General features: G+C 36.0%; 1 protein-coding gene across 5 annotated transcripts in view; it reads right to left on the reverse strand.

Moving 5' to 3' along the window:
• LOC101893893 (microtubule-actin cross-linking factor 1) overlaps positions 1-27947 on the reverse strand; it is a 204558-nt gene that overhangs the window by 161982 nt on the left and 14629 nt on the right. For all 5 annotated transcript variants that reach the window (XM_059125040.1, XM_059125031.1, XM_059125041.1 and 2 more), the window contains exon 2: positions 10226-11010. In XM_059125040.1, the coding sequence (XP_058981023.1) occupies positions 10226-10319 (94 nt within the window). In that variant the 5' untranslated portion in view covers positions 10320-11010. The remainder of the gene's footprint in view (positions 1-10225; positions 11011-27947) is intronic.

Genomic DNA, 27947 nt, shown 5'->3' on the forward strand with positions numbered 1-27947 from the left:
GAATCGATATAGCAGCATGAAGATCTTTAATAAGGCTTGTCTTCAAAGGTTCATTGACGACTCTTTATTTCTTTTGTCAGTCCTCATGTGCAGCTAGAGAACATTCCAAACAGAACTTCTCCTATGAGAGCATTTTTTTTTCAAAAATGTGCCATGGACCTTACTATTGGAAGAATCGGGAAAACTTTAATACTACACAATTACATTTTTTACAAAAAATATATCCGTATACTTGACAATATTCTAGGGATACGTGAGTCGGGTTTAGATTTATCCCCTTATAGTGTTAAAAAGTATACAACCGACTTTTGCTGTGGGGGAAATCGCAAAGTCCATTTTGTCGATTTTAAAGTAAAAACTTTTCTATTTTATACGAGCCAAATTAAGAACGATTAACGTGTTATTGTTTCAACTTTCAAAAAGGCAACGTAAGGTCATAAGTTTTGCCAAAACGATCTATAAGACCGATTTTTATCTTATAGATCGTTTGGCAAAAATTTCATGTAAAAAATCTGAAATCGATTGGATAGCATCGTGGATCGAAAAGTTGTCTTTTAGTTGAAGCCAAAAATTGAAATGTCCACATTCGGGCGTAAATTATTGTACATTGCAGTTCATCCAATTTGCTTAACGCTCCATCTAATCGAACAGGATCAAAGGACTATTTTTGAGACTAATAAAGTTTAGAGATTTCTCCCACTTTTTTCTTCAGTAGTGACCTTTTCACCATGACTTTCTAGGATTACCTATGCGATTTCGATATTGGATTTAGACAAAAACTCGATTTTCGATGCATTTTGTTTGTTCTCAATATAGGATGTATTATTAAAAGAAACTAAAAACAACAAAATTATTGCATATTTTTGGGCTCTTATGATAATGAAGAGTCGGTCGAAAACCTGTCATCCAAAAATCAATTATGTAATATGAACTTTGTGATTTCACTACACCAATCCAAACCAATCTATTATAAAATAATACACTTTTATGTATATGAACTCTTCAAGAGGTGATCTGCACCCGCGGAATATTATCAAATCAATATCCAAAATGGTAGGCTTCCTATCTGCCCTGAAACCAACAGATCAACTGGTGAGCTGGGACCAATCTTTCGAGTTCCGTTATTTTCCCTCCACAGACTGGTGTAGTTTGCAAGAAGTCCTACATCGTCTAGTTATTCCTAGTTATTGTAACAGAGAGTATACATCATAATCGAAATAAGGGTTTTAGACTCTGGGGATGTCCGTCCATCCGAAGGGAATATCCGATTTGGTCCAAACTTAGTACATGGTAATATTATTATTATTAGATCGATTTCATTGGTGGGTAACATCGGTCCACTTCATCTCGTACCTCCCCACAAGGGATCAAAATTTTGAAAAGTCGTAACTCGTAAAACGCGAATGAGCATCCGATTCCTTTCAAACTCGGCACATCTCAATATTTCTATTAATACAACATCTGTTGAGAAGATTATAGAAATAGGTCCACTTCCTCTGGCACCCTCTTCAACGGGTCAAAGTTTTGAATAATTATAATTCTTATAAAATATGAAATAAGAGTCCGATTGTCTTTAAATTTCAGACATCCCAAAATTTTTAGTAACAGCAGAAATGGTGTGAAGATGGGATGCATCGGTCCACTCGTTTTGGTACCTCCTTACAAGGTGTCAAAATTGTAAATAACCGAGAGTTTGGAATGCGAAATAATCATCCAATTCTCAATTCACGCACTCCAATATTTCTACTAACGCAAGATCTGGTGTAAAGAGGATACCTCTCCCACAAAGATGGCACAATTATCAATTCTCTCATAATCCATTTATCATAATAAAATAGTCGGGGATTCTTTTCAAACTTGTATATCTTAATATTTTTCTTAACCGGAAATCTGGAGTGAATATGGAAGAAGGTTAAAATTTTGATTACATATGTCATAAAGTGAAGGAAGTATTCGATATAGTCAAAATCTGACACGTTATTATATTTATATCATATTAAAGCCAGATTCGAAATGGACAATATTGACCGACTCATTCGGATCCTCCCTCATAATGGGTCATGGGTATACATCTGTCAGCAAAACCGACTAATACTTTTAACTTATTTTAAGATTCTTTTGTAGTTTTAACATTGACAAAGAAGAACGCTGCAAATACAAATAGGTTGTTAACTGGTGCAAAATTTCCAAATTTTAAAAAAAAAATCCCTAATATTCTCAAACTCTTACAAAAAATCAAAATGGCAACTCTACCTTACCGCGAAACTTGTCTAAAAAAGGTGTTAAAAAAGAAATTCATTCATGAAACAAACGGCGTACCGAAATATTCATATTTCTGTTCCGAATAAGCAACACCGACAACAATAACATAAGTATTCAAAACCAAAGCGATTTCTGCCCACATCCATTTGAAATTATTATTCGTTTGGTTATGTTTGTTACTTTTTGTTTCAATCTTCTTTTTTTTTTGCTAACCCCCTTCCTTTGTTTGTCACTTTTTTTTTTTTGATAATGAGAAAACTACATTTTTTTCTCGCTACTAATTTAAGACACGTTATGAATGTTTAACGAATGACTTGTTTTTTTTTTCTTTTTGTTTTTGCTTCTGATTTTGGTAACAACATTGGAAACCTACATAAAAATCTGACAGCACTTGATGCGAGTGATTACAACAAAAATATGTGTCCGGAGAGGGGGTGGGATGGGGTTGAGGCAAAATATGCTTGACCAAAGTGGCCAAGAAGATCGATGCCCAACATTGATATGTGTTCTGTTTTGTGATGACTGTTATTAAATGTCAAAAAAAAAACGTAGTCGTCACCAAGTATGGGCGACGATCGTTATCACAAACAAAAGCAAAAAAGGGTGGGCGTCAGATGTGTGAATATAGACAGCTTTGAAATGGCGGCAGTCGGAATTAATTCAAAGATCGTTATCACCATATCTCTCACCTAGTTACCAAAATGATTGAATTGATTATTATTACAGATGATGACACATGAGCATCTGAACTTCAAGAATTATCCCCTCTCCCTTTCAACACTTGAAAGAGTGGAGTTTTGTCAAAAAATACATAAATATTTTTCAATAAAACCAGCAGAAACCTGTTATATTCTTTGAATCGGTTATCTACGTTTGTTGTCATTATTTAGCTGCTGGCGTTACCTTTGTTCTTTTTTTTAAGATCGTCAGATTCCAAGTACTCATGGTCAATTAGAATCAATCCGCAACTTTGTAAATCAAATTTGAATATGAATCAAATGCCAAGTGGAGACAACCTTGTGTATAGTGGAACCTAGCTTTGTTGTTACAAACACGTTCTTACAAGTAAAGCTGACCTCTGGATTGATTTGATTTTTCTCAATGGCGTTGTACTGTATGCATCTCAAGGATGGATTGCAAATGTGGACTGTCGTAATGTGTTGTTGTTGCTGTGCTGGCTTATCCCACATTGAGTTTAACTCAAACTGTAGCAGCGATCTGGCAACGAAAATGATTGGCGAGGGCGTTGATAGCAATTCAATTTTAAATATAAATGTATTTCAAATTTCCTTGATTTCTGGTTGAGTGTTGTTGTGGCTTTATTTGTGTGAGTTTGACAAATCGCTGTGGTTTTTGCTAAATACTAATTGGCACAATCAAACCTAGTATTTTAGGTTTCTTGGCAACTAGTTCAACGGAGAATTGGTTTAACGATTCCAATTTATTGTTCTAAATTACTGTGATGCAATGGACGCAATGGACAGAGGTGGCAACGGCTAAGAGATGAATAAATTTATATCAGTATTTGATTGATATTACTTTCAATATTCATAGATTTAAGTTTGGTGTGAGTGTATATAAAGTTTGTAACATCTCGAAATATTGGTCTTTGACCCATCACGCCGATCATCATATCTCCATCTTCTAAATTTGTAACTTTTAGGTCGCAATTACGGCCCGATCGACCCTAATGAATGCGGTCACATTTGGGGTCAGAATAAAACCTATAATTTTTGGAGATGATAGCAAAATATTTAGGGAAAGAAATGGACAGAATTTCTCCTTATTTTGGCAGTTAGCATACAAATCACAATTCTCATAGGGTAAGAGTTTAGGACAGAGATAGTCATCGGATAATAGCTTGTAAAATAGACCATGACTTTCGTGTGAAAAATGGTTCCGTGTCATAATCGCCACGAACATAATCCGTCCAAAAAAAACTGTCATAATCTCCAGAAAGTGGCGGAAATAATCCCCATTAATATGGCGGTTGCAGACATAAACCCAATTAAGGGGTAGCTATTTTTAACCTGATTACGACAAAGTTGCGAAATTCGGGCTTAATCTGGTTCTACAAAACTAATTTAAAAGCTTATGAAAATACCTATTCAATAAGTGGTCGTCGTTTTACCCGGTCCCGGTCCCAATACAAGGAAATTGACATTTCTGTACCGGAACTTTTTGAAATGCCCCAAAAAATTCGAAAAAGGATTTATTATGGGTATTAAGTATGTAGATCATACTACATTATAACCTACGCTTTTGCCTTTTCAAAATGATGCCAAATATGCGGATATCTCTTGTAGTTCGGAAGACATATAACTCATGCAATTGAAATTTTCTCCTCTAATAAAGGGCTTTCAATTTTCAGGTCAATCCAAACATAGTCCCTCAACTTGACTTAAGCTTTGGTTTCTAATAACTCCTCCACCCCCTATACTCCCCATGACCAATTATGGCGATATAATCCCCATAATTGCAATGTAGATTATGTCCGGGCACCGTAGAAAATATTGTTATTAAACCGTGAATATTTCAAAATTTCGCATAATCTCGTCGCTTTGGTCAACAACCGGTAGAACTACTTTTGTATGAATATAAGACATTACTTCAGGAATAAAAGTATCCAAAAACATATACAGGCACACATGCAAAAGAGTATCAGATCTACGGAATCTTGACGATTGAGCTCAATTTTGGATATGAGCTCTATATACTCTAAGCCATATGGCTACAGGGTTCATCGAAATAACCATTTAAGGACTTTGAGAGTCGATCTAGGGATGCCCGTCCATCCGTCTGGCTGGTGCGCACGATAACTTTCGAAGGTAGTATCCGTTTTGCACTAAACTTCGCACATCGTAATATTGTTGCTAAACTTAGATCGTGTTTCGGAGATGACCAATATCGGTTTACGAAGGAATCTCCCCCAAAGCTTTTAAAGAAAATAATTTAACTCATGGAAGGAGAAAGAGTTATTCGATTTTGTTTAAACTTTGCAAGGCCTATTATTTGTATCAGTGCTAGTTCAGGTGTGAATGTCGACAAAACCGCCCAACCTATCAAGGATCAAAATTTTTGAAAAACTTGAACTCTAGTAAAATGCGAAAAAAAAGTTTCCGATTTTCTCCAAATTTCTCACATCCAGATCTGTTAACACAAGATCTGGCGTGAAGATGGAATTAACTGGTCGCTTCCTTCTAATACCTCCCCACAAAGGGGTCGAAGTTTTGAATAACCAAAATGCTCATAAAATGCGAAATAAGAATCTGATTCTTTCTAAACTTCAAATATTCTCATATTTGTACTAATATATGATCTGGTGTGAAGATGGTAGATATCTGTCCACTTCTACTGGTAGCTCCCCTACAAAGGGATTCAAATTCTGAATAAACAATACGCCGATAAAATGCGAAATAAACTTCCGATTCTCTTCAGGATTTGATATTAATGTACTCATTTAGGGCATAGTCGGAAAGTGAATATTCCAATTTTATTCACTGAATAATTAATGTTTATACTTTTAGTTTATTAAAATGTTTTATTATTTCTAAACTAGAGTTTTAAAGATTCTTCCGAGTAAAAGAGTATGCATCAAGCCGACTTTATTGTGGGTGATATTGTTTCCTTCATAAGAATCAACAACATCAACAATCGACAGTTCGTAGGATCCAACAGTAGCTATTCGGGAAATAATTCCTCAATATGGTCATAAGATATGGTCCATATCAAAACTATTTAAATTCTTGCACTTAAATTTTAAGACTTCTCTCATTCGTTCATTGTGGGCATTGCTACTACGGCCTAATCTCAATATTTTCATATCAGTGATTTAAAAAGCAACTGTTGCACATATTTGTAATCTAAAATCTAAATACGTTTTCAACAAATATTTTAATAAACTCCTTATTTGTAATTGATACGAACAAGATAACATATTCAAATTGTCCAACTAATCTTAAAAGCCATAAAAAGTGAATGAATTCCACTCGAGAACATTTCGAATCTACCAACTATGGAATTGAAAGCCCACAAACCAATCGACTCGCTGAGGCAATGATGAAACAATAATGTTCTAAAACAAAATTAAAAAAAATTATAGATATTAAACATGCAAACATTATTATTATTATTATTTTGCACACTCGAGATGTTATCGCCAACAACGAATACAGCTACCCAGATAGCTAGCCAGCCAGCCTGGCTGGCAGACAGACAGACAAACAGACAGGTCTGTGCGGACGGACCTACTGCCAACAGTTGAGCAAATGCATCCATGTGTCTGTTACTGGATACACCCATATCATTGCTGCTATTGTTGTTGTTAGTACTATTATTTTTATTGCATATTATTATTATTACTAAAAAAAAAATATTGATATTTCAATTCATTTCAATTAACAGAAATTAATTGCAAGCTTCATTTTGATTTTGATCTCAGAATGACCGGAATGATGAATGCAAGTTTTGAAATAACTTCAAGAGGATTTTATTCCGACGAACAAACAAAAGAAGTGATTTATTTTCTTAACGAGGAGGAATTTTCGGAAGGCAAGAAAAAATGTTAATTCATTTAGGAAAACGTTCACAACAAATGACGGCGCACAGATGGTGATGGTGTTTTGTGTGGGTCGAGAAATTCACCAAAGATAGCAAGCCGTACAACTGGTGAATAATTATTCACCACATTTAATTCAAGACGCGAACCAAATATATTGGGGTAAACCGACATTTTGATGTATTCATATAAAGTTACTCTATGTGGTTATTAAGTGAATAGAATAAGGACTTGAATGCTAAAATTTCGTTCTCAATCGGAATTAGTTTGAGTTTAGTTTTTTGACGCTGCTTACCAGACGGTCAGTCCCCAGCAAACCAACAACGAAATAACAACCAATGTATCATTTGATTCGAAATTTATTAGATTACGAATATTTATGATGAATTTCGGGCCAGATGCTGTGTGTTTTCTAAGAACTTGGTAAAAGGTAAAATTTCAAATATTCATAAATCAAATCATTTTCTGTCGGGATAGAGTCGAGTAATTAATATCCGTCCGCCTGTGCATGTATTTTTACTAAGGAATTCCATATCCCATTAATTAAACGAATAATACAAAACATTACGCTGTTTATTTGGCCCAAGAACGAACCCCACTGAAATTGATTGCAATCAAAAATCAGATTTGCTCGATTTTATTGGAGAGCGGTTGCTTGAAATGTACGAGTTTTATACGAAATTTACTCTCCACTTCTCTGTGTTATGTGGGAGAGTTTGCGAGTTACTCCTGTTCGAAAAAAAGAGCGGGACTCGAAAAAGAGTAAGTTAACCCTAAGAGTGAAATCTGTTCCGATGGATTATTAGTTTGCTGATGATCGCGTTATCTAGTTTGCTGATTTGTGTGACAATGTGTGTGTAGGCTCGGGGATCGTGTAAAAATCCAAAAGAGAAAAAATCAAAACATCGCGGGAATTTAAGTTAAAAAAAACAATTGCAACCACCCTATCATATGGCTTGTTTCTATAGATTGCAGGTAATGCTCTGTTTTTTTTTTTCAGCTCGAACTCCCAGAAGCGCTGTTTAGAAACTAGTCTGGGTCTGCTTTAGTCCAGGCCTAGGAAGTTAGCTATTATTATAGGCTGTAGCCAAAGATCCTCTAAAGTGAGTTAGAACGTTCGGCAGGGAAATTTAAAAAATGCATCATGTTCCGCACATTCCCATAAATTCGCGGCTAGTGTCTTGAGGAACTTGTTTTTACTTTTCAATTTCTAGCAGGTTGCTGCGGTTATCGCGAGGAAGACTTGAACATGTTGTCGAATGAGAATGTTGCCCTCGGCCTGCCCATTCAGTTGTGTTCATATCTCCGCAGCCCATAATGTAATGGTGTGGAGGCGTCAAGCTCCGCGAGATAGTTGTCCACCTGGACATATATGTCATCAACGACAGGACCCTCGTCGTGGTCATAGGTTACGATCTCAATTCCGTCTGGAGGGACCGCAATTCCGAAAAGGTAGAGGTTAAACAACATGGGAACTCCCTGTTTCACTCTTAGATTTATTATTCCGGAATTCCACGTACGACTGGCGTCCACACATAGAGTATCGAACAGCGTGACATGATGTGTGGATATGGCAATGTGGACGGAATCCGTGTTGATTGTTGGCAATTGGCCTGCTACTGGCGACAAAAGAGAAATTGACCTGTATGATTCACCTTTGCTGGCATCCTTGCCTGGCTTCAATAGCGGAACCATCCAGCCCAGGCTTCCAGGCTTCGGAACTATGTGCGATTGAACGAATTCAATCACGACGATATATATCTTTCATTCTATTTGCTATTTAAGAATTAAATTAGTTTAGGTTGAAAAGAGGGGCGAAATGATTGCCACATGTCCTGATGGACATACATTTAAGTCAGTCAGCTCTATATATATATAGAGCGCACAGTATATATATAATGTGCGCTCTATATTAAGAAGTTTTTGAAAGAAGACTAGCGGTTTAAAGTCTATTGTATTTGAAATTCAGTTGTCTTAACAAAATTCCTTAACTGTTTTATTTCATATATAATGATCTGATTTAGCTATGGTATGGAGTCGTTCCCTAAGAATTGGGATCTGATATTTGCAAACGCTGATTTTTTTGTGGTTTTCCCTACTCCATCATTTTTCCATAGAGATATGTGGGCGATTCTTGCCCATGTCTTTAACTTTAGATGTGACGCATTTAGCGGTATTAGATGGTCCAAATTTACTGTTGCTAACCCCCTGCCTGTTTTTTGTCGCGAGAGTTCGCTATCTCGTTACCTCTAATTCCCGCATGACCTGGTACTCATATAATACGTACTGAGCCGTGTTGATTGATTGAATTTATACAATCAAATACCGTTTTTGAATTGACTGTTTTGGATTTTATAGCTTTTATAGCGATTTTACTGTCCATTAGGACGTTTATGGTAGCTGGTCTCGTTTTGGCAATAAGCCAGTTTAAACAATCGCTCGGACTTCTGCTCGAAGGATCGTACTATGAAAAAAGTTCCAGTCACGCCATCTCCCTAACACTGACCCGTCTGAATAGCAACAGTTTGCAATCGGGTTTAGTGATTAGAATATTTAAGAATTATCCCATTTTATCGGTATCGATTCGGATTTAGATATAGCTCCCAAAATAGTTTTGTTTCGACTACAAAATAATAGATCGAGCTTGAAACTAATCGGTTCAGATGTAGCTTCCATACATATGCTTCATCCGCCTTCTTATAGCCATAATATGCACTATATAGGGAGGTCTCTCGGGTTAAATTAAAAGTTGGGAGAAGTTTGGCAACCACTCTAAATAAATCTCAAATCGGATCCGATTTAAAAAGTATAAAGACTATTATTTCAGCAGCCTTCACAGAGAACATCTGAGATATCCAATGCTTCAATGTTTAGAGTGCTCGGCATAAAATACCACTATGAAAACCAGCAAATCTGTTATTGCCCGAATTCCATTACAATTACATCCTTCATCATTGAATATGACTCTTCACTATTAATAAGCGAAACATATGGTTTTCCAATCAGAATTGTTTCGCTGCCATAAATCATATTTTAAAACAATTGCATTCCAATTGGAAATTACACTTAAAGAAATAAATAAATTTACAATTCAGAAATCTTAGCAACAAAACACCAATGCTATTCGTGTGCATGAAGAGTAAGGGTGGGCACTGAGGTCTTGAACGGCATGCCACACTCAGGCACATACGTCAGAGATCAGACAAAGGAATTGAATTGTTTTAACTGTTCATAATTGCAATTAATAATTACTTCAAGTGGCCCGGAGTTGGCTGTCAGGTCATAAGCGACTCATTGCTGGCCACTTGAAAATGGCATGGATTAACAAGAGCGTCAAATGACGTCAAAGGCAAAATATTTCCTTAATAAAACTTACGCAATTGTGGTGAATTTTTGCAAACTTACCTGCTATGCGCAGAACAGCACGATCTGCCGGATCCAATTGTAAAATGCTCAACGGTTTGTCCTTAGCCCATTCGCTAAGGCTCTCCCGGTCCATGGTGATATTGGCAGCACTACCCGTTGAGGCATAGATACGCCTTCGTTTACTCAGCTGTTGGGCACTGCCGCCATAGGACCCCGACGCTGCCAGGGAATAGTTTACTTCTCGGTCCGCCAGTTTGAATAAATATTTGTACAAGTGATTTTAATGTGATTGCACACACACACACAGCTGCTCCTAACTGGAGCAAGCGAACAAAGGACGTAGAGAGAGGTAGGTCGTTTGGTAGAGGGTGGATAGGTAGCTAGGTAGATGGCCGGCTAAATAGGTAGTTAGAGATTTAAACAACAAGTACACCAACCAACAACACGCATACACTTGTTCGTTGCGTTGGACGATACTTGCGTTTTGCGTTCCCCGTTGGCTAATAAGGCGTATTCAGGGAAAACACATTTCTCGTCTCATCTCCAGCAACTCCGACCAGCATTGTCACAGAATTCAGTCTTCACAGATTTGTTCTAAGAATTGTCGATTCGGGTTGGCCTTGAAATTGAATTTCTAACAAAATTTGATTTATTTGCCAAGAAGGGTTTAAATGGTTTGCTTTGTTAATTTACAGCCGTTTCTTTTGATCTCGCCCTAGACGTCGATGTTTTTCTTTTTGTTGTTGTCTTCGTCGTCGTTACGGCTAAGATATTTCCTCATTAATGTTGCTGATTTGCTTGGTTGGTAGCTATATTGTCATCAACTGAAATAAAAATAGAAAAGAAAAAAAAAAAAAAAGAAACAAACAAATATTAGTTAATTAAATGCCATTCAGTGTAAGAAGCGATCCGACATTTCAATATTCATAGATACAATTTTCAAAATAAAACATTTGGTTTATTTACTTGTTTATATTTGCACACATTTTTAAATACAAAATATTTGCCTACGTTTGAAAAGTGTCTCTTTTTTTTTGGTTCAATGGTAGCGGAATTATTTCTTTTCATTTTTGCCGACCAAAAGTAGGGGAGGAGATGCAGAATGTGAAAATGATAACTTGTTATGAGAGAGGAAGCTAAAAATTGACGTCTTTGGCGAAGATAAATAAAACTTAATATCAAATCACCTGAAATCGATGTCAGATATTTGGGGAGAAGATAAGGGCTGCAACAGAACTCTTGACCAAGTGATCTAGAATCCAATATAATAGCGTTATAAAAGACAGCGTGCACCGCCTATATGATACCCAACACCACTATGCAGCAACCAACTTCAGACTGTTGTCATTTCTAAGCCACTCATCCGACAGCTGTTAAAATTATTCCAGTGACAGATCATTATACTGTTTACAAGCATACAAAAGCATTTTGGTGAGAATTTTCCAGAAAAAAAGTTATTCGTGATGGCATTCAAGCGTGATAGTGTGATTTCTTTATATTTGGCTGGAAACCCACAAGTGGCTATCGTTAGAGCAATCCAGCATTTAAATGTGAATAAATCTTTCATGTCTCGTCCATCGCTCGTTACCATGATACTGGTAGCGTAGCCTGACAAGTAAAGAAGCGACTTGATCGAAACCGGTTTCGCAGTAGCCGAAAAATGACTCGTGAGCTGAACATATCGCAATATTCCATTCGGGGTAAAGCCATTGAAATTCCAAAAAGTGCAAGAACTTACACCGCAACGGAAAGAAAATAGACTTAAAAGAACTAAAGAGTTGCTTCGCTTGGCCGAAAGTGGTGAACTGCGGAATTTTGTTTTCTCCGATGAGAAAACATTTCTTGTCCAGCAGTTTGTAAACAAACAAAATGATAGTGTTTACTTGCTAAAGAGGTCAGCTGAAAATGTGCATCTTCGGTTGGCCATCAGAACTCAAGCGCCGACCATGCGGATTGCCGATGGTTTCTCTCCGCTCGTATTAATCGACCAGAACAAATGCCGAAGACTATCGCGAAAATATACTGGAGGGTTTATTAATGCCTTGGGCACGCAAACATTTTGGCCACAGACCTTGGACATTCCAATAGGACTCAGCACCATCGCAATCAGCACGGGCCACCAAAGAGTGGTTACAAAATGAGGTTCCTCGATTCATTTCCAGCGCACAATGGCCACGAAAATCTCCGGATACAAATTCGTTGGACTATTGTGTCTGGAGTATTTTGGAAAAAAAAGGTTGGCACTAGAAAATACCAAAGTGTCGATCACCTCAAGCAAGCGCTTCGCCGGGAATGGGCCAAAATACCGCAGAGCAAAATTCGGATAGCTTGTGACGGTTTCATTGGCCGTTTGTAGGCCATAATTCGTGACACAGGTGGCCAATTCGAATAAATCTTAACTTATTCTAATATTTGATCCTATTTCCGACATTTTTTGCTTTCATTCAATAAAATAAATAAATAACAATTTGGCGTTCGACTTTGTTGCAGTTTTTTATCTCAACCTGTATATGAGTTATATCCTAACCGCACCGTTTTCTACAAAATATTTGCGATAAAATTTCAACTTTCTAAATTTGCAGGAAGACCCGAAAAGATTATCAAAGTAGAGCTAAAAATGTGTGGCAGGTGTTTTAGACGTTTATATTCGGAGACAACCAAAAACGAGGGTGGCAAAGTCCCACCTTTTTTACATTTTTGAAAATATTTGAGTTAATTTTTTTTGGATTCCACTACGTTAGGTATATGATGTCTCAGGCAATATTACATCCGGAAATCGGAGAAATTTTTTTTGTAAATCAATTTAATTCTCAGACGAATTAAAATCTGGTTTTTAGGTCATTTTCTTCAAAAACTCCATTAAGGTGTGATGTTATCAGATCAATATATTCTACAAATTTCACATGGGTCCCAAAATACATCAAACCCCCAAAGCATTACATGAAAGCCACAAATCGGTAAAAATAAAAAAAACACATTTAAGGTATTCAAAACATCTTTTTGGGGCAATACTTAAAATACAACGATAACATGAAATAAAATATAGAATTAATAGAACCCGTTAAGAAGATGCAATCTGCTCGATTTAAATAGTTTTTGTAATATTTTTGGTAGTATATACATATGTGAAATATATAAACAATCGAGTAGTATTTAATTTAGGATGATCCAAATATTCTAGAAATCGTGGGAGTTGCGCCATTAGCTGTTGTTTAAAATTTCGTGTTCTCAAATTGCCATCATAGGTCATTTAAAGTGTATTTAATTGTTTGGCCAAAAAAAAATGTTATATGAAAAATGACTCACAATTAGGTACGAAATATTAATTGTTTTATGAAATACAGATTTATTGATTTCATTAATTTCAATTGACATCGCCGTAGCCTTGGTCCAACTGAGATTTTTATTTTTATTGACTTTAATTTGTCGTCGTTTTGATTTCAATATCGAGGATCGAATGACACAAACATTTGTGGGCATGTTGTTCTTTTGGAGAATTTCTGGAATATTGCGGCACAACAAATTAATCAAATATCTGTGTCACCATCAATGTCAGTCTCTGGCGACGGTGGTTGCAAACAATGGCATCGTCTGAATTTGCCATATTTTTATTAGAAAGGAAAGGAGGGAGTGTGAGAAATTTAAAATTATGTCATTTCATTGTTAAATTGAAAAAGAAAATTGATATTTTATGGATAAACAATTGTGTTTGAGTACGAACGTAGCAATGTCTTAAAAATGTAAAAACAGCATGAGTTTGGGTAAATTTGAAACTATTTATCTGTCATATGAGAAAATATTCAACTAAATATGCCTTGGGTTATAAAAAGCTGCCACCAATACATAAAACTCATTGTAGCCCTAAGAAAAATTTAATTTCAAAAGAAATTTCGATTATTTGAAAATAATTTACCATAATTCTTAAGCGGTCGTATGAAGATGACAGTGCAAATTATTGACGAGATTAAAAATTAACCGTATTACTCAATTATCTTCAATTACTGGATTTTGAGATATTAAATATTCGGGCGTAACGTTTGAAATTATTTTCAGTATATGTACTGCTATATATGTACTGCTGATTTTTGTATTTTTATTTAGATAATTTATAGGTAAAACTAAGGGTTTTTTTTGAAAGTTTAATTCACTTTTCCGAATACTTAATACAGTGCCTTTCGGCAAATATCGTTATTTCATCAATTTATTTACTTTGAAATTTTTTCCTATAAAAAAACTATTTTTTGAAAAAAAACCTCTAATTCCAATTTATTTTTTATTTTTCAGATAAAAGTTTGAATATTTCACATTACTTTTACGGTATAAATGACGTCAAGTACTGCTTGCTTGGGTGGCGTTTTATCACACGCACTGTACGAAAGATAAGAGAAACTAAGAGAACAACAAAAATAAAATTGAAGCACTTGTTTTACGCCTATTCTCTTTGGCAAACATAAATTGGGCTGCCAGATTGTAATAAAAAAATCCCCAAACGGGGAAAGTTCAGAAATCCCTTTATAACAAGTACAAAATAAATATGTTTTCCACGGAAGAATTATCAAAGAATCTATAATTGTTTTTTTTTTTTTTTTTTTCAAATTATACCTTTGACTACAACTCATTGTCAAAAATATATTCAAAAACCAGAGGAACCGGTTTTCTGTGCAGTTAAATTTGACAAGGGAGATTGCAGAAAATGCAGGGCCGGACACCCTAATTGAAAATGAGACTAACTTGGAAGAACTGTACCACGGGTTTATTCTAAAGTGGACAGTGCTCTGTTTAGAAAGTTCTTAGCGCGATCATTGTGTTTAGCGACGAAACTCATTATAGCCTCAGCCATATGACTACAGAGGATATACATCATTTGATACGATCAAAACGTGCGATCGATATAACGGTTTTAGACCCTGGGTCTCTTTGTGCCAAATCCGTTTTAAGATATTTGAAACATCATTATAAAACGCGAAATAGGCATCCGATTCCTTTCAAACTCGGCACATCCCAATATGTTTATATCGGTCCACTCCTTCTAGTACCTCCCCACAAGGGGTCCAATTTTTGAAAAATAATGAAGCTGATAAGTAGCGAAATGAGCATTCGATTCTCTTAAAATTTTCAAATCCCAATATTTCTACTAACACAAGAGGTCAACTTTTCGAAAAACAACACGCTCATAAAATACGAAAAATCATCCTTTTTTAAATTTCAGACATTCCAATATTTCTTCTTACGAAAGATCTAATATGAAGAAGATCGATATCGAGTAACCCCTTCTGATTCCTTCCCACAAAAGCCATCGGCCCAGTCTTTCTGGTACTTCAACCAGTAAAGGTTAAACTTTTAATTAACAATTATTCGCATTAAATAAAAAATAAAATGTTGCACATTCCAACATTTTTATCAGTATAAAATGAAGTGGAATACATTGTTGCACTATATCTGGTACTCTCACGCAGATTTCAACATTTGCCATAGTCCAAATCGATTCGATATAGTCCAAATTTGGCAAGTTGTAATATTTATATTAGACCTAGATCAGATACGGAATGGACAGTGGAGTGAAGATCAGCGAAAAGCATTGCAAAGTCTACCAATGTACACAGAAAAAATCACAATTTAGGGCTGGTGGCATCATTGGACCGTATAAGAGTGAAATCGGTTGAAGAATTCAATTTTTCACTTTAAAGATTTTTATATATTGCGAGTCTTAACTACCAAATTTAAAATAATTCTTTAAAAAAATGTGGCTGGAAATATAGTAATACCGATTATCGATCGGATACCATGGACTAATACGGACAATATTCTGACAGCCCTGTTATAGCCAATTAGGAACTACAATTACTTAATTTTAGACAAATCCATTAGAAAATGTGGCTTAAAATGCAAAATACTGAATATTCAAAGATTAAATTTTAAATCATACAATCAAGTTCCGACTATAATATAATAGCCAAGTTTAAACCAAATAGATTTAGAATAAGATATAGCTCCCAAATATTGTTTCAAAGTTCAATCGCTCCAAAGCCATAAAATGCATTCAATAACGAATGATTTACATCACACGTACTCCCCATATAAAGGTCTACAACCTACGGATAGAACTGACAAATCTGCATAGTCGTGTAGGGTATCACACAAGATATATGCGTGCAAAGAATTTCAAAGTTCCCCGTCATCTTTAACAAAATCACCTGGTTTACCCGTTATCTAAATCACCAATCTGGCATGGCTAAAAATCCACTCAGAGAGTAGAAGAGACTCTTCAGATGACAGCTGAGTTTGTTTACATTGCGTGCACAAAGAGAGCAGAGCAAACTCATAATCCATTGGCAAACAAACAGAGAAAAAAAAACATTCGTAACGTTTTTTCAGCCGGTATTACCGGTTGACGCAAACAGAATTGTTTATTTTGTCGTTGAGGGAGAAAGAGATTAGACCGGTGGTTGGGTAGGCAGAGTAGCTAAGGGTGGTGTTATTGAAGCTGAACTAAAACACCCCTATTTCCAATGTGAGCGATTAGCCCACAAATGTTTCTTAGAAATGCGAGTGGAGACATGAAAAAAATCCAGACAGGTTAAATATGTAACGAAAATTGATTTGTACAGCGAGGCACGTAGTGAACACTCTCAAAACATCTTAACTTGAGAACTATGACTATGCTATTTTCAAAAGATACAGCCAAGAGATGTTTAGCTAAATGTAGCAACACTCCGTGTTACCAGTGGCTCATCCGACATGCCGACAATGGCAATCAAGTTGTCTGTGGACAAGAAACGGGATGGGCCAATTACATTAACGTCCGTCTGTCTGCAGAAGACACCGGAAGCATTGCTGCAATGACAGCCGGCCGACAAGAAACAAAGGAATCGACTGTCCGTTATAGGAGTTTAAGAAGCTAAACGGTTGATGGTTGAAGGCTCGAGGTTTTCTTCTTTGTTTTGGTCGAAGTGCTGAACAAAAAGAAGAAAGCTAAATGTGCGAAAATATGCAAAAGCCGGCTAAGTGTACAATGTACACGGTACACACAACAACATATGGGTAAGTGTGTCGTTGTCCGTCGTCCACCACCACATTGATGACAGACAGACAGACAGACCGACCGACAGACAGGTGGTGTTTGTCATTATGGTTATTTATTGTTCACTTCGCTTCCATTCGATTCTTAGCTAAAATGTTTTGGGATAGGCTGGCTGACTGCCTGGCAGGCAGACACAGCGAGGCATGTAATGCGATTATATTCTTCTAAAACTGTTGCCGTTGTTGTTTTTGTTAGCGTCGATGGCCTACTACTGAAGAGGATAGCAAGAAAGAAAAGAAAATGTGCTTGGAACCGCCGCCGCCACCTAATTTGGCCAAAACGTGTTTGCCGGCTTTTGTGCGAACCTTACCGTCTATCATTTTATAACCATTATTGTTAGATAATATGCTGTCGGTGTGTGTGTAGATACATACATACATATGTACGTAAAAGTTCTTGTGAGTGCTGGTGGTGGTTGACGTACTCACGTATTTTTGGCATTGTTGTGACAACTGCCGTTAATTTGTTAATGAACCTGGCCAAAATGATATCAACCCAGAGAAATGGCCCACTACATTTGCCAGCACTTGTCATGTGCTCGGAATGCATAATTACAAACCAATTGAAAGGCAGGTGAAGATATTAGAATGTCGGCATTGGCAGAGAGAAAGAGAGGCGCAACTCCCAACTCTTTTCTAGAAGAAACCTGTCTGTCAGTGTGCTAATTTGCTATATTTTAAGTAAATCCTAACAATAACAAAGCCTTAAAGGTTCGAATGCATCCTAAAGAATAACAAAGCAAATACTAGCAAAGGCATAAACCAATCGAGTACTCAAAGGCCTAAATTTAACACCAGAAGAAGCGGAAAGACGTGAAAATTACAAAAAAATATCTAGAAGAAAATTAAACTACTTTACTCCTCATTTAAAGCCCTCTGTTTAAAAACCTGGCTGAATAGGTCTCAGGAAGTTCTTTCCGAACATATGGAACTTATAGGAAAAAAAATCGGACTAAGATAATTTTCCTACTTTCTGAAGATTTATCTCTCAAGCGTAAGGAAATTGCAGGTAAAAGTGTTCACTATACAGAAACTAAAAACGTAGCAGGATTGAGACCCGGCACGATTAAAATATTTGAGGACCTTTTTGTCTATAAGTTCCATAACTATACTCGAAAGTAATGTCTTAATGTAGAGGAGCGATATTTCCCATTTTTGAACTCGTTTTAAGTTTTATAAAAAAAATATAACAATGTATCAAAATTTTGGACAAAACCTGATAATTTCTTCGAGAATTATTGCGCACAACAGCCTCTAAAACAAGCGGACGTACACGGACCTCAAAGGAGACCTAGGTGCTAAAGCCGTTATGGACATAAGAAACATTTTGGTGGTATCAAATGATATATACTCTCTGTAGCCATATGCCTGAGGGTATTAAAAAATCATAAAAATTGTAAAAAACTCTTATTCAATTAACCCTTTGTGAAGCAATGTGCAATGTAAATCGTTTGTCTATTTATCTTAACAGACATGTCCAAATGTGTTTTGGGAGTTTCTTAACCCAGCAGCGAACATTTACTGGCATTAATAAGTTCGTAAAGCGCTAAGCAATGCTGCTAATAACTAAACTACGTGAAGATGCATTAATGCATTTATATTCTTTATTTTAATTTTGTGACTTGCAACAACGTGCTCATCTTCTCTCTTCCTCATACCCCTGTCCTATAATTATTCTATGATCGATGTACACATATAGAATACTTGAGTGGTGACTGAAAATTATTGGATTTTCACGAAAGAAATTGTGGAAAATTTGGACATTTTAGAGAGCACACTGGCGTCTCTCGGTGTTTTCTAAGGGAAGCAACGGACCAAAGAATTTTGTGAAGTTCTCAAGCCGGAGTAGTTCTCAGGGCCATAAAAAACATATTTTCGGAAATAAAATAATAGCCCCGGACCTGATCCTCTATTAAAAAACACAACGCAAAAGGAAAGTGGTTAAAAGGTACTTTTCCAGCAATAATCAATTTAAAAGTCCACAAAAATCTGACCATTGCCCCACCAAAAATTAAAAAAAGAAATGAAATGAACACTGGTAATTACAGGAATAAGATGAACAAAACATATTTGAAAAATTTTTTGATCCTGTAATTCTACGTAGACTAATGGTGTGGGTACATAAGCAGTTTAAAGTCTACAAATGGCATATTTGTGGCATTTCATAAATGGCCTATATGCCTAAGTATGAAGCCAAGCTGCTTATGTACCCACAACTTTTGACCTCTGTAACAACAGAACTTCTTCTGGTCGTAGTACAATACAAAGGTTTAACAGGTCCCCGTCGCCGATTAAAGTATACTTTAATATTTTTATACTTTATACCCTTTATGCCTTGTGAAAGGAGGGTAGATTAAATTTGTCATATGGTTTGTAACACTTCTAAATATTCGTCGTAGACTCCATGATGTAAATAATATTGATCAGCATGAAATTCTAAATCGATTTAACTGCCTGCCTGTTAAAAATCACGATACAGTCGAGATTTAATTTGGCTCAATAGTTTGTATTGCGCCTATTATGGTTTGTATTGAAAAAGAGATATATCGGCCCACGTTTTCGAACAGTCCCGATATTCGGTATTCTGATGATTTTAGTCACATTTTTGCACGAAATTGTTTCAATTTTGGGTATTAAGAGTTTTTGATGGGTTCTAACTTTTGTGGCTGGACTATGTTCAGACCACGTTAGATATTCGCTATTGTTTCGAATATTTTACCTCCTGTGGTAGAATATTGTATATAAATAGGTCCACGATTTCATAAAGCTCACTGATGTTCGCTCTTTTTGATATTGATGACACATTCTCTAACGGAATAGAAAATTATGTACTTAGAGTTCGTAATGGGTTCTACCTTTGTCCCTTTTTTATAGGTCCACGTTTTACTAGTTAGACAACAATTTCTATTGGATTTGTTTCAAAATCAGCATTTGTGATCCATAATGAGTTCTACAACTGCAGTCAAAATATTGTTCATATTGGTCCAAGATTTCCATATAACAGTACCCACCGATATTCGGTTTTTTGATGACCCTAGTCACATCTTTCACGTTGTTTTGAATCCGGTACCCAAGACTCACAGTAGATTCAAAGCAGCTTCGGGCACAGTGGGACAAGATGTAGTGCCTCGAAGGAGATTTATGCATTTTAGTGATTGATGGATGGGTGTCAAAGATTTGGATCAGAGAAGGAATCGATTCGAAGGGTCGATTAGGTCAGGAAAACCAGTTACAAATACAATTTTTTAAATCAGGGTTTTTAAATTGCCGCCGAAGTATTTTGTCGGCATTTAAAATTTATTAAAAATCATCTGGCTGTTAAAAATATTCACAAAGGGTAATGCCCCACCCTATTCCTTCGGTGGTTCCTAGGCCTTTGTTGGTTCCGAACAAAAAAAATTGTTTAAAATTTGAATTCATCCTTTCATTATTTTTTTACATAAATGGGATAAAAACTAACTTAACTAAACCTAAATAAGATCTCGAAAATTAATTTTCAAAGTGTTTTGGTAATTGGAAATACTTTGGCAGGGTTAAAACAAGAATAAAGTCTAGATGTCTTCTGAGAAGAAGTCCTTAAAATTGTCTTTTATAAAAAAAAGTTATATAGAAATTTTTCCAGTTAAAGAAGGACCAAAAACAAATGTTTGAAAAACATTTCGAAAGAAACGAGAGAAACTCTTAAGGTCAGATATGGTATATTTTATTATGGAATCTTCGAAAGAACCTCCACAGGTCGTCTGGTTTCGAAAAGGCTTTAATCGTAAAAATACCCAAAAAATGTCTTCTAAATTTCTTCTCTAGAAAGAAGTCTCCAAAATGACTTCTTCTCAATAAAGATCTTTTACGTAAGAAATGCCTTCAAAAAGAGGTCCTCTATGGAAAAAAGCTAAATGCATGTATGAAACGGATACCTACAGCGGTTCTGCACGCAGAGGGCCTCATAACTTTATTCTATATAAAGAAGGCATTCGAAAATTTTCTCCGCCTTGGTATGGTCCCCATAAAGCGGTTCCAACCTCTTTATTGTATTTTAAATGTTCAACTGTATTCTTCAACCGATCTCTCTGGTGTTTGCAGAATAAATATGGAAGGTATTAAAATTTCGACCGGGCCGAACTTATTGTTTTTACTTGGTTTTGCTCAAAATTCAAGAGCTTAACTTGCATGCCATGTGGTCACAACAAGACGCATGCGTATCAATAGCCTTATTGAGTGGCGAGATCGGTGAACATTTTATTTTACGTTTGGGACTAGTCAACTGGCAGCCTAAATCGCTGTGTTAAAGCTTGTGTCTAACAGACGAGCCCTCTTTAATTGAGGCATTGGAGGACAACATTAAGGCATTCATTCGTGAGAAACCGACCGAATTGTTGGAAAGAGAATGTCAAAATTGGCCTAAGCGCAGTCGCGGACAACATCTGACCGTGCTATCAATTCAAATCAAGATTTAATGAACTTTTGTAAATAACTCTTAAAAATCACCCTTTAATTAGGATGTCCACCAAATTGGTGTAATTATCATTATTTCATAATGGCACTTTTTGCTGGGTAGGTCCACGTGTTCGTTTTTACAATCCCCGGTATTTTTATTATTTTAGTTAAATTGACTGTCTACATAGGTATCAGCTTGCCTTCATAGGCCCATGATTTCGTATATCCTAGCTTGGTACTTCACTTTTGCTCCTCCGAAATAACTCAACACAACCATGATAGCCAACTTGGTTTTTAAACCGTTTTGCTTGCTTCTAAATCGATAGCTTATTTCTTGGATGGTAGGCACTTATTTTGAACATTAAAAATAAATATGGTTTACGTTTTCAAAGTTTTATCGCAATAAAGAAGCACAGCAGTCTCATGCGAATTAATATCAGCACTTCATTATTTTTTTTTTTTCAATTTGATATTCAACACTCTTTTCACTTTCTATCGCACAGCTATTCACAGTTTGATTTGCATTTATAACATAACTTTTTTTGTTGCCCAAACTCGTTAATGGGTTGAAAGAACCTTCAAAATTTATTCAAATGGGCCATGTGACGCTATCTACAAACATATATTTCTGTTTGTTTTTATTTTTTCATGCGAGTAGTTTGGTAAAAAAAAAAACACTTTTATCACCTGCAATAGCACCGAGGACGGACAAGGTGTTATCTAAATTAGTCAAATAACCGCTAGAATATCTTCCGAACCGCACGTTCAACTCCGTTTGGTGTTAAGGCGATCTTTATTGTCACCGGGTCTTTTTTACTCCGGGGTTCTTGAAAAGAAAAACAGTTCTTTCCGTTTGGTATGAAAAACAAGCGAGAAGAAAAAAAACAAACAAGACTTGATCACATTCTTTGCTACAAAAAAATACCAAAGAAATTCCAAGGGCTGGTTCCTCTATCGCCGAACGCGTAACTCGTACTGATAACTCAGATAAGAGAGCCGAGCAAACGGCAAATGTTACAAACAAAAATCAAACAAAAAATGAAAAAAAAAAATAAACGAGCGCTACTCCTGCTCTTTAGCTAATAACTCAGTCAGCCAGTCATTAAGTCATTGGCTTTTAGAGAACCAAATAAACAACAATAACAAAATACGTTAGACATGACGAAAATGAGAAAATAACACAAAGTATGAATGAATGAATCAATGGAGGGACATTGTGCGACAGTAAGATCTTAAGAATGTCGGGCTAACATGTCCGCCAAGTACTAGCATGTGGAATGTGGAAGTACCTATCTTTGTCCGTAATTCCATTATTTTTATCTATGACTTCAGTCGAGCGGCAAGAATCAATCCTCAAAGTTTAGTTGGTTGACATGTCTCCAGTTACTGGCAACCCAGCTATTTGTTCTAGCGTCCAATCATTTACTAAAATATCTGTTAAATTTGCCGATCACGCTACGAATGATCTAATTCGAGCGCCAACTGAGTTCGCTAGTGTCTATTACTTTGTGTCGCGTCAATCGTGACTGCTGAGGCTGGGAGGTTTTATTTTTTGTCCAATTCCGGGGGTTTTGTTTTGGGGTTTGGTTTGGTTCGGTTCGATTCTGTTTTGTTTCTCACAAACAATGACGACGACATTTAGTATTGCTTACTTGCGATCCATTAATTTAAATTGTTAATGATTAGTTGGCAAATTATCATAGAAAACCGGCTTAGAATAACTGTGTACGGACGGAATGGCACAATGGGCTGGGGTACAACAAACTGCTAACTTCTTCTAATCTAATGGGGGATATATGTTAATATCATTTCAATCCGCTTGTAACTCGTGGACATAACAATCTAAGAACAAGTTAAAAAGCAGTAAGTTCGGCTGGGCCAAACTTTCAATACCCTCGACCATTTGGAACTAATTTGGAAATTATTAAAAAAAAACATAAATAAATAAAAAAAGTAATCCGTTAAAAATTCTGTTACAATTTTAAAAATACCGAATATGGGGAGTTACCGGTATTTTGGGGTCTATACGACGACGTGGACCTGCATAGATAATTTTCTGCCATAGACTGAAATGCCCATTAGAAACTTCAAATACAGAATTTGAAAGAATTCCGGTGAACAATGTCACTAAAATCATGAAAATACAGAATATAGGGAGGTACCGATGTATGGGGGCTATACGAAGACCTGCACCCGCATAGAAAATTTTCTTCAAAAACGAAATATGAAACAACTTCAGCGACAAATGTCCCTTATTTGGGGACTATACCTAAATGTGGACCTGCACAGTCAATTTTTAATGCCAAAAGTCCTGCATACCAAACACATCGGGAGGTAGAGTTATTCCACAGACGGTATACTTTGTGGGGTGTTACAAATAGAATGACAAACTTAATATGCCCTCCATACTATGGTGGAGGGTATAAACAGCGGAATATATTTTGAAGACTTATAGAAAATCTAAACCCATTATTTGTATAGCTTGGATATCTCACGATAGCGCTCACCATTTACAGTTACGTTACGATTCGCAGCATCTTTGAAGAAGTAAGGTACAAGGAAAAACCGTGAATTTTTCTGGATTCATTGGAGCTTGGGTAATCTTCACTCCAAAATCGGAAATTCTGCTTATTTACGTACAAAAAACTTAGACTTTTTAATGGTTGATTCTACTCACACAGCTCCCAAGTTTTTGATATTTCAATCAGTGGTTGGTACCCATTTCGATCATCGGTCTTGATCGGGTGTCTTGGGACAATACCATTTTTGCATTAAAGCCACAAATATTGATTTATCTAAATGAATCGGACAGATGTGTGTTAATCAGAACAAGTGTCGAAAATTAAGGAAAAAATGGAACCTGTGGACAGCCTTTCCTTGAGGTCATGACTAGTGCAGTAGACAGTGAAGTGACTATATTTTTCCCCATTTCAATCCAGTAGAATTTTATCCAAAACATTAAACAATAGACCTAGTTTTGACTCTAAGACAAAATTCGATCATGGAGCCAACCCAAGCCAGGTTGAAACTAAATTTAAGTAAACTTTCGATTTCATATATTAATGTTTTCATCCGTATGCAGCTTGGCATTTTTGCATGTCAAACTACGAGGGACAACGACGGCAGAATTCGTATGCGACATGATGTCAAGCTGCTTACATATTCTCACCTTTACCATTTTTTTTCATTCCGATCTTTTGGAAACGTTCCATGATAGAATTATCAGGTAACCTCCAGGGTGAGATAAAAAAGATGCAACCAACTTCAGACCGCTGTAATTTCTAAGCCACTCGTCCAACAGCTGTTTTATTCCAGTGACAGCTCATTATATTGTTTACAAGCGTACAAAAATATTTTGGTGAGAATTTTCCAGAATAAAGGTTATTCGTGATGGAATTCAAGCGTGATTGTGTGATTTCTTTATATTTGGCTGGAAAACCACAAGTGGCTATCGTTAGAGCACTCCAGCATTTAAATGTGAATAAATATTTTGTGTCTCGTACCGTCACTTGTTACCATGATACTGGTAGCGTAGCCCGACGTCACGGAAGTGGACGGAAGAAAACAGCAACATCAGCAGAAATGGTTCAAAAAGTAAATAAGCGACTTGATCGAAACTCGCGTCGCAGTGGCCGAAAAATGGCTCGTGAGCTGAAAATATCGCAATATTCAATTCGGCAAATATTGAAAAATGAGCTCGACAGGATAAAGCCATTGAAATTCCAAAAAATGCAAAAACTTACACCGCAACAGAAAGAAAATAGACTCAAAAGAGGTAAAGAGTGATTAACTGTCGAATTTGGTTTTCTCAGATGAGAAAACATTCGATGCCCAGCAGTTTGTAAACAAACAAAAGGATCGTGTTTACTTGCCAAAGAGGTAAGCTGAAAATGTGCACCTTCGTCGGCCACCAGAACTCAAGCGCCGGACATGGTGATGGTGTGGGCCGCCATTACAGCCGATGGTCGCGCTCCGCTCGTATTAATCGACCGTGGCATCAGAATAAATGCGGGAATAAATGCGAAAATATTCTGTAGGTTGTATTAATGAATGAACGGTTACAAAATGAGGTTCCTCGCTTCATTTCCAGCGCACAATAGCCACCAAAATCTCCGGATACCTATCTGTTGGATTAATGTGTCTGGAGTATTTTGGAAAGCAAGGTTGGCACACCTCAAGCAAGCACTTCGCCGGTGATGGGCCAAAATACCGCAAAGCAAAATTGGGGCAGCGTGTGACGGTTTCATTAAACGGTTTGACGGTTGAAGGCCATAATTCGTGCCAATATGGCCAATTCGAACAAATCTATACTTATTCTAAAATTTGATGTTAAAACTTAAATCTTGAAGTAGTAAAAAAATGAGATGTATTGAACGATAAGTTAAGTTAAAATCCGAAAAACAACCATTATTGGTAGACACAGAATAGAATTTTACCCCCCTCCACCACCCTATTTTATTTTAATTTGTTCATACCAAAACCCAACACAAGTCCAGTGTGATTTGTCATATATATATTTTTTTAATGAAATTCCATCATTACGTTATTGTAACGTAACGTTCTCATTATAAATTCTAAGAAATCGAAACAGTTGAAAGTTCAATGCCAATTTGAGTTGAACGGCAAACTGGCCGGACGACAATTGTGGTTGGGTTGGTTCACAATTCAACACAGATTCGATTTGAATAATTACTTAAAACTCTTAATTGAGTTCGATATTCTGTTTTTGTTGGTGCCTGACATGTTTTTACTATGAAATCATTGCATTAATTAAAACTTAGATTCACAAACAAAAATGTCAATACGAATACATGGTCGATGAACGGGGTTCTTGTCAAAATTCAAATTACAACTGACACAGTGCTAATTTCGGCACTCAAATACTAAGTAATTAATGAAGCTGTCCACTCTGTTCAAAATCGGGGTTAATTGCTAAAAATTAAAACAAATAAAACTTAAAATATTAATCAAATTTGTATTTTTTATTAATATTTTTGTTGTTGTTTAGAACACTCTGAACTGTGCACATTTTTGTTGGCATTTTGTTCCTAATTGCTCCATCTAATAATTGACTTGATAACGATTTAGGCAAATAGTTTTGTAAAAAAAAAACTGTTGCCACTCAAGCAAGATAATGTTTTAATTGTTTTATTCTCACATTGGGCAGTGGCAGTCTTTTCTCTAAACAATAGAAAATTAACAGGAATTTATCAAAAGCATTTTGCAATTGCCCAGATGTTTTTGTTAGTGGCCGGACGGACAAGCAGGTTGTTTATTTAGACGCACACCCACACAGACCCAAATTATAGACTTTAAGAACAGAAAAATCAATTTATTGGGAAAAAATGTATCTCTGAGTAATTTTAAATCAGCATCATTAATTTGTTTTTATGATGCTCTCGAAACATAGTTTAGTCTATGCACATACTTACACATATGTACGTGGGTGGTGCAATCAATGCAATGTACTTCGTCCATTCGCATACTAATGATTTTAGTGCAGCTAATGCTCAGCTCCTATCATTAAAAACTAATTTAATCAATACACCCCTACCTCTCGTTCTTCACTTTTCCCAAAATGAAAAATAGCTTCTCTTTTGACTTCAATTCGATCAAATTTGATTTTTTTTCTAAAATGTATATCTGTACATACCAGCATCTATACACTGTCAATGCTCAAAAGAATCAAATGCGATTCGTTTATTTTAAATTCAATTAATTCATTTCTTGCCATCGTTTTGGAATGCCATTGACTTCATTTGCAATCAAAATTGATAATTTGAAAATTAAATTATTTCATTTATTGACCGAATTGAGATTGGCATTGTTGTTTTTAATTTCAAAAGTATTTCAAGTTCCTAAATAAAATTCGTCTAAAATACTTGTAAATTTTAAATACAGATCCTAACCTCTGGGTAGATATTAAAACATCTCAGCAAAAACCTCGAAATTGTATTGCCAAATAAGCCAATAAATGGTGTTGTAAACAAACTACAATCTGGATTAACAGTAGGTTAAAAATAAGAGGCTATTTCTTAAAAAATGCTGAGGAAAAATAACATACTATTCTCATTACCAAATAATGAATAGCGTCGGTATGAAGTGGCGGTATGGAAATTGGTTATTAGTTTGCTGGGATGTTTAAAATCTAGGTAAATTCTTATTCAATAAAAACTAAAGAGTTCCCAAACATACAGGGTGAGAAGGAAAAACTGCAACCAACTTCAGACTGCTGTCACTTTTTCAC

The sequence above is a fragment of the Musca domestica genome, unplaced genomic scaffold (assembly GCF_030504385.1).
Source record: "Musca domestica strain aabys unplaced genomic scaffold, Musca_domestica.polishedcontigs.V.1.1 31, whole genome shotgun sequence".
NCBI lineage: Eukaryota > Metazoa > Arthropoda > Insecta > Diptera > Muscidae > Musca > Musca domestica.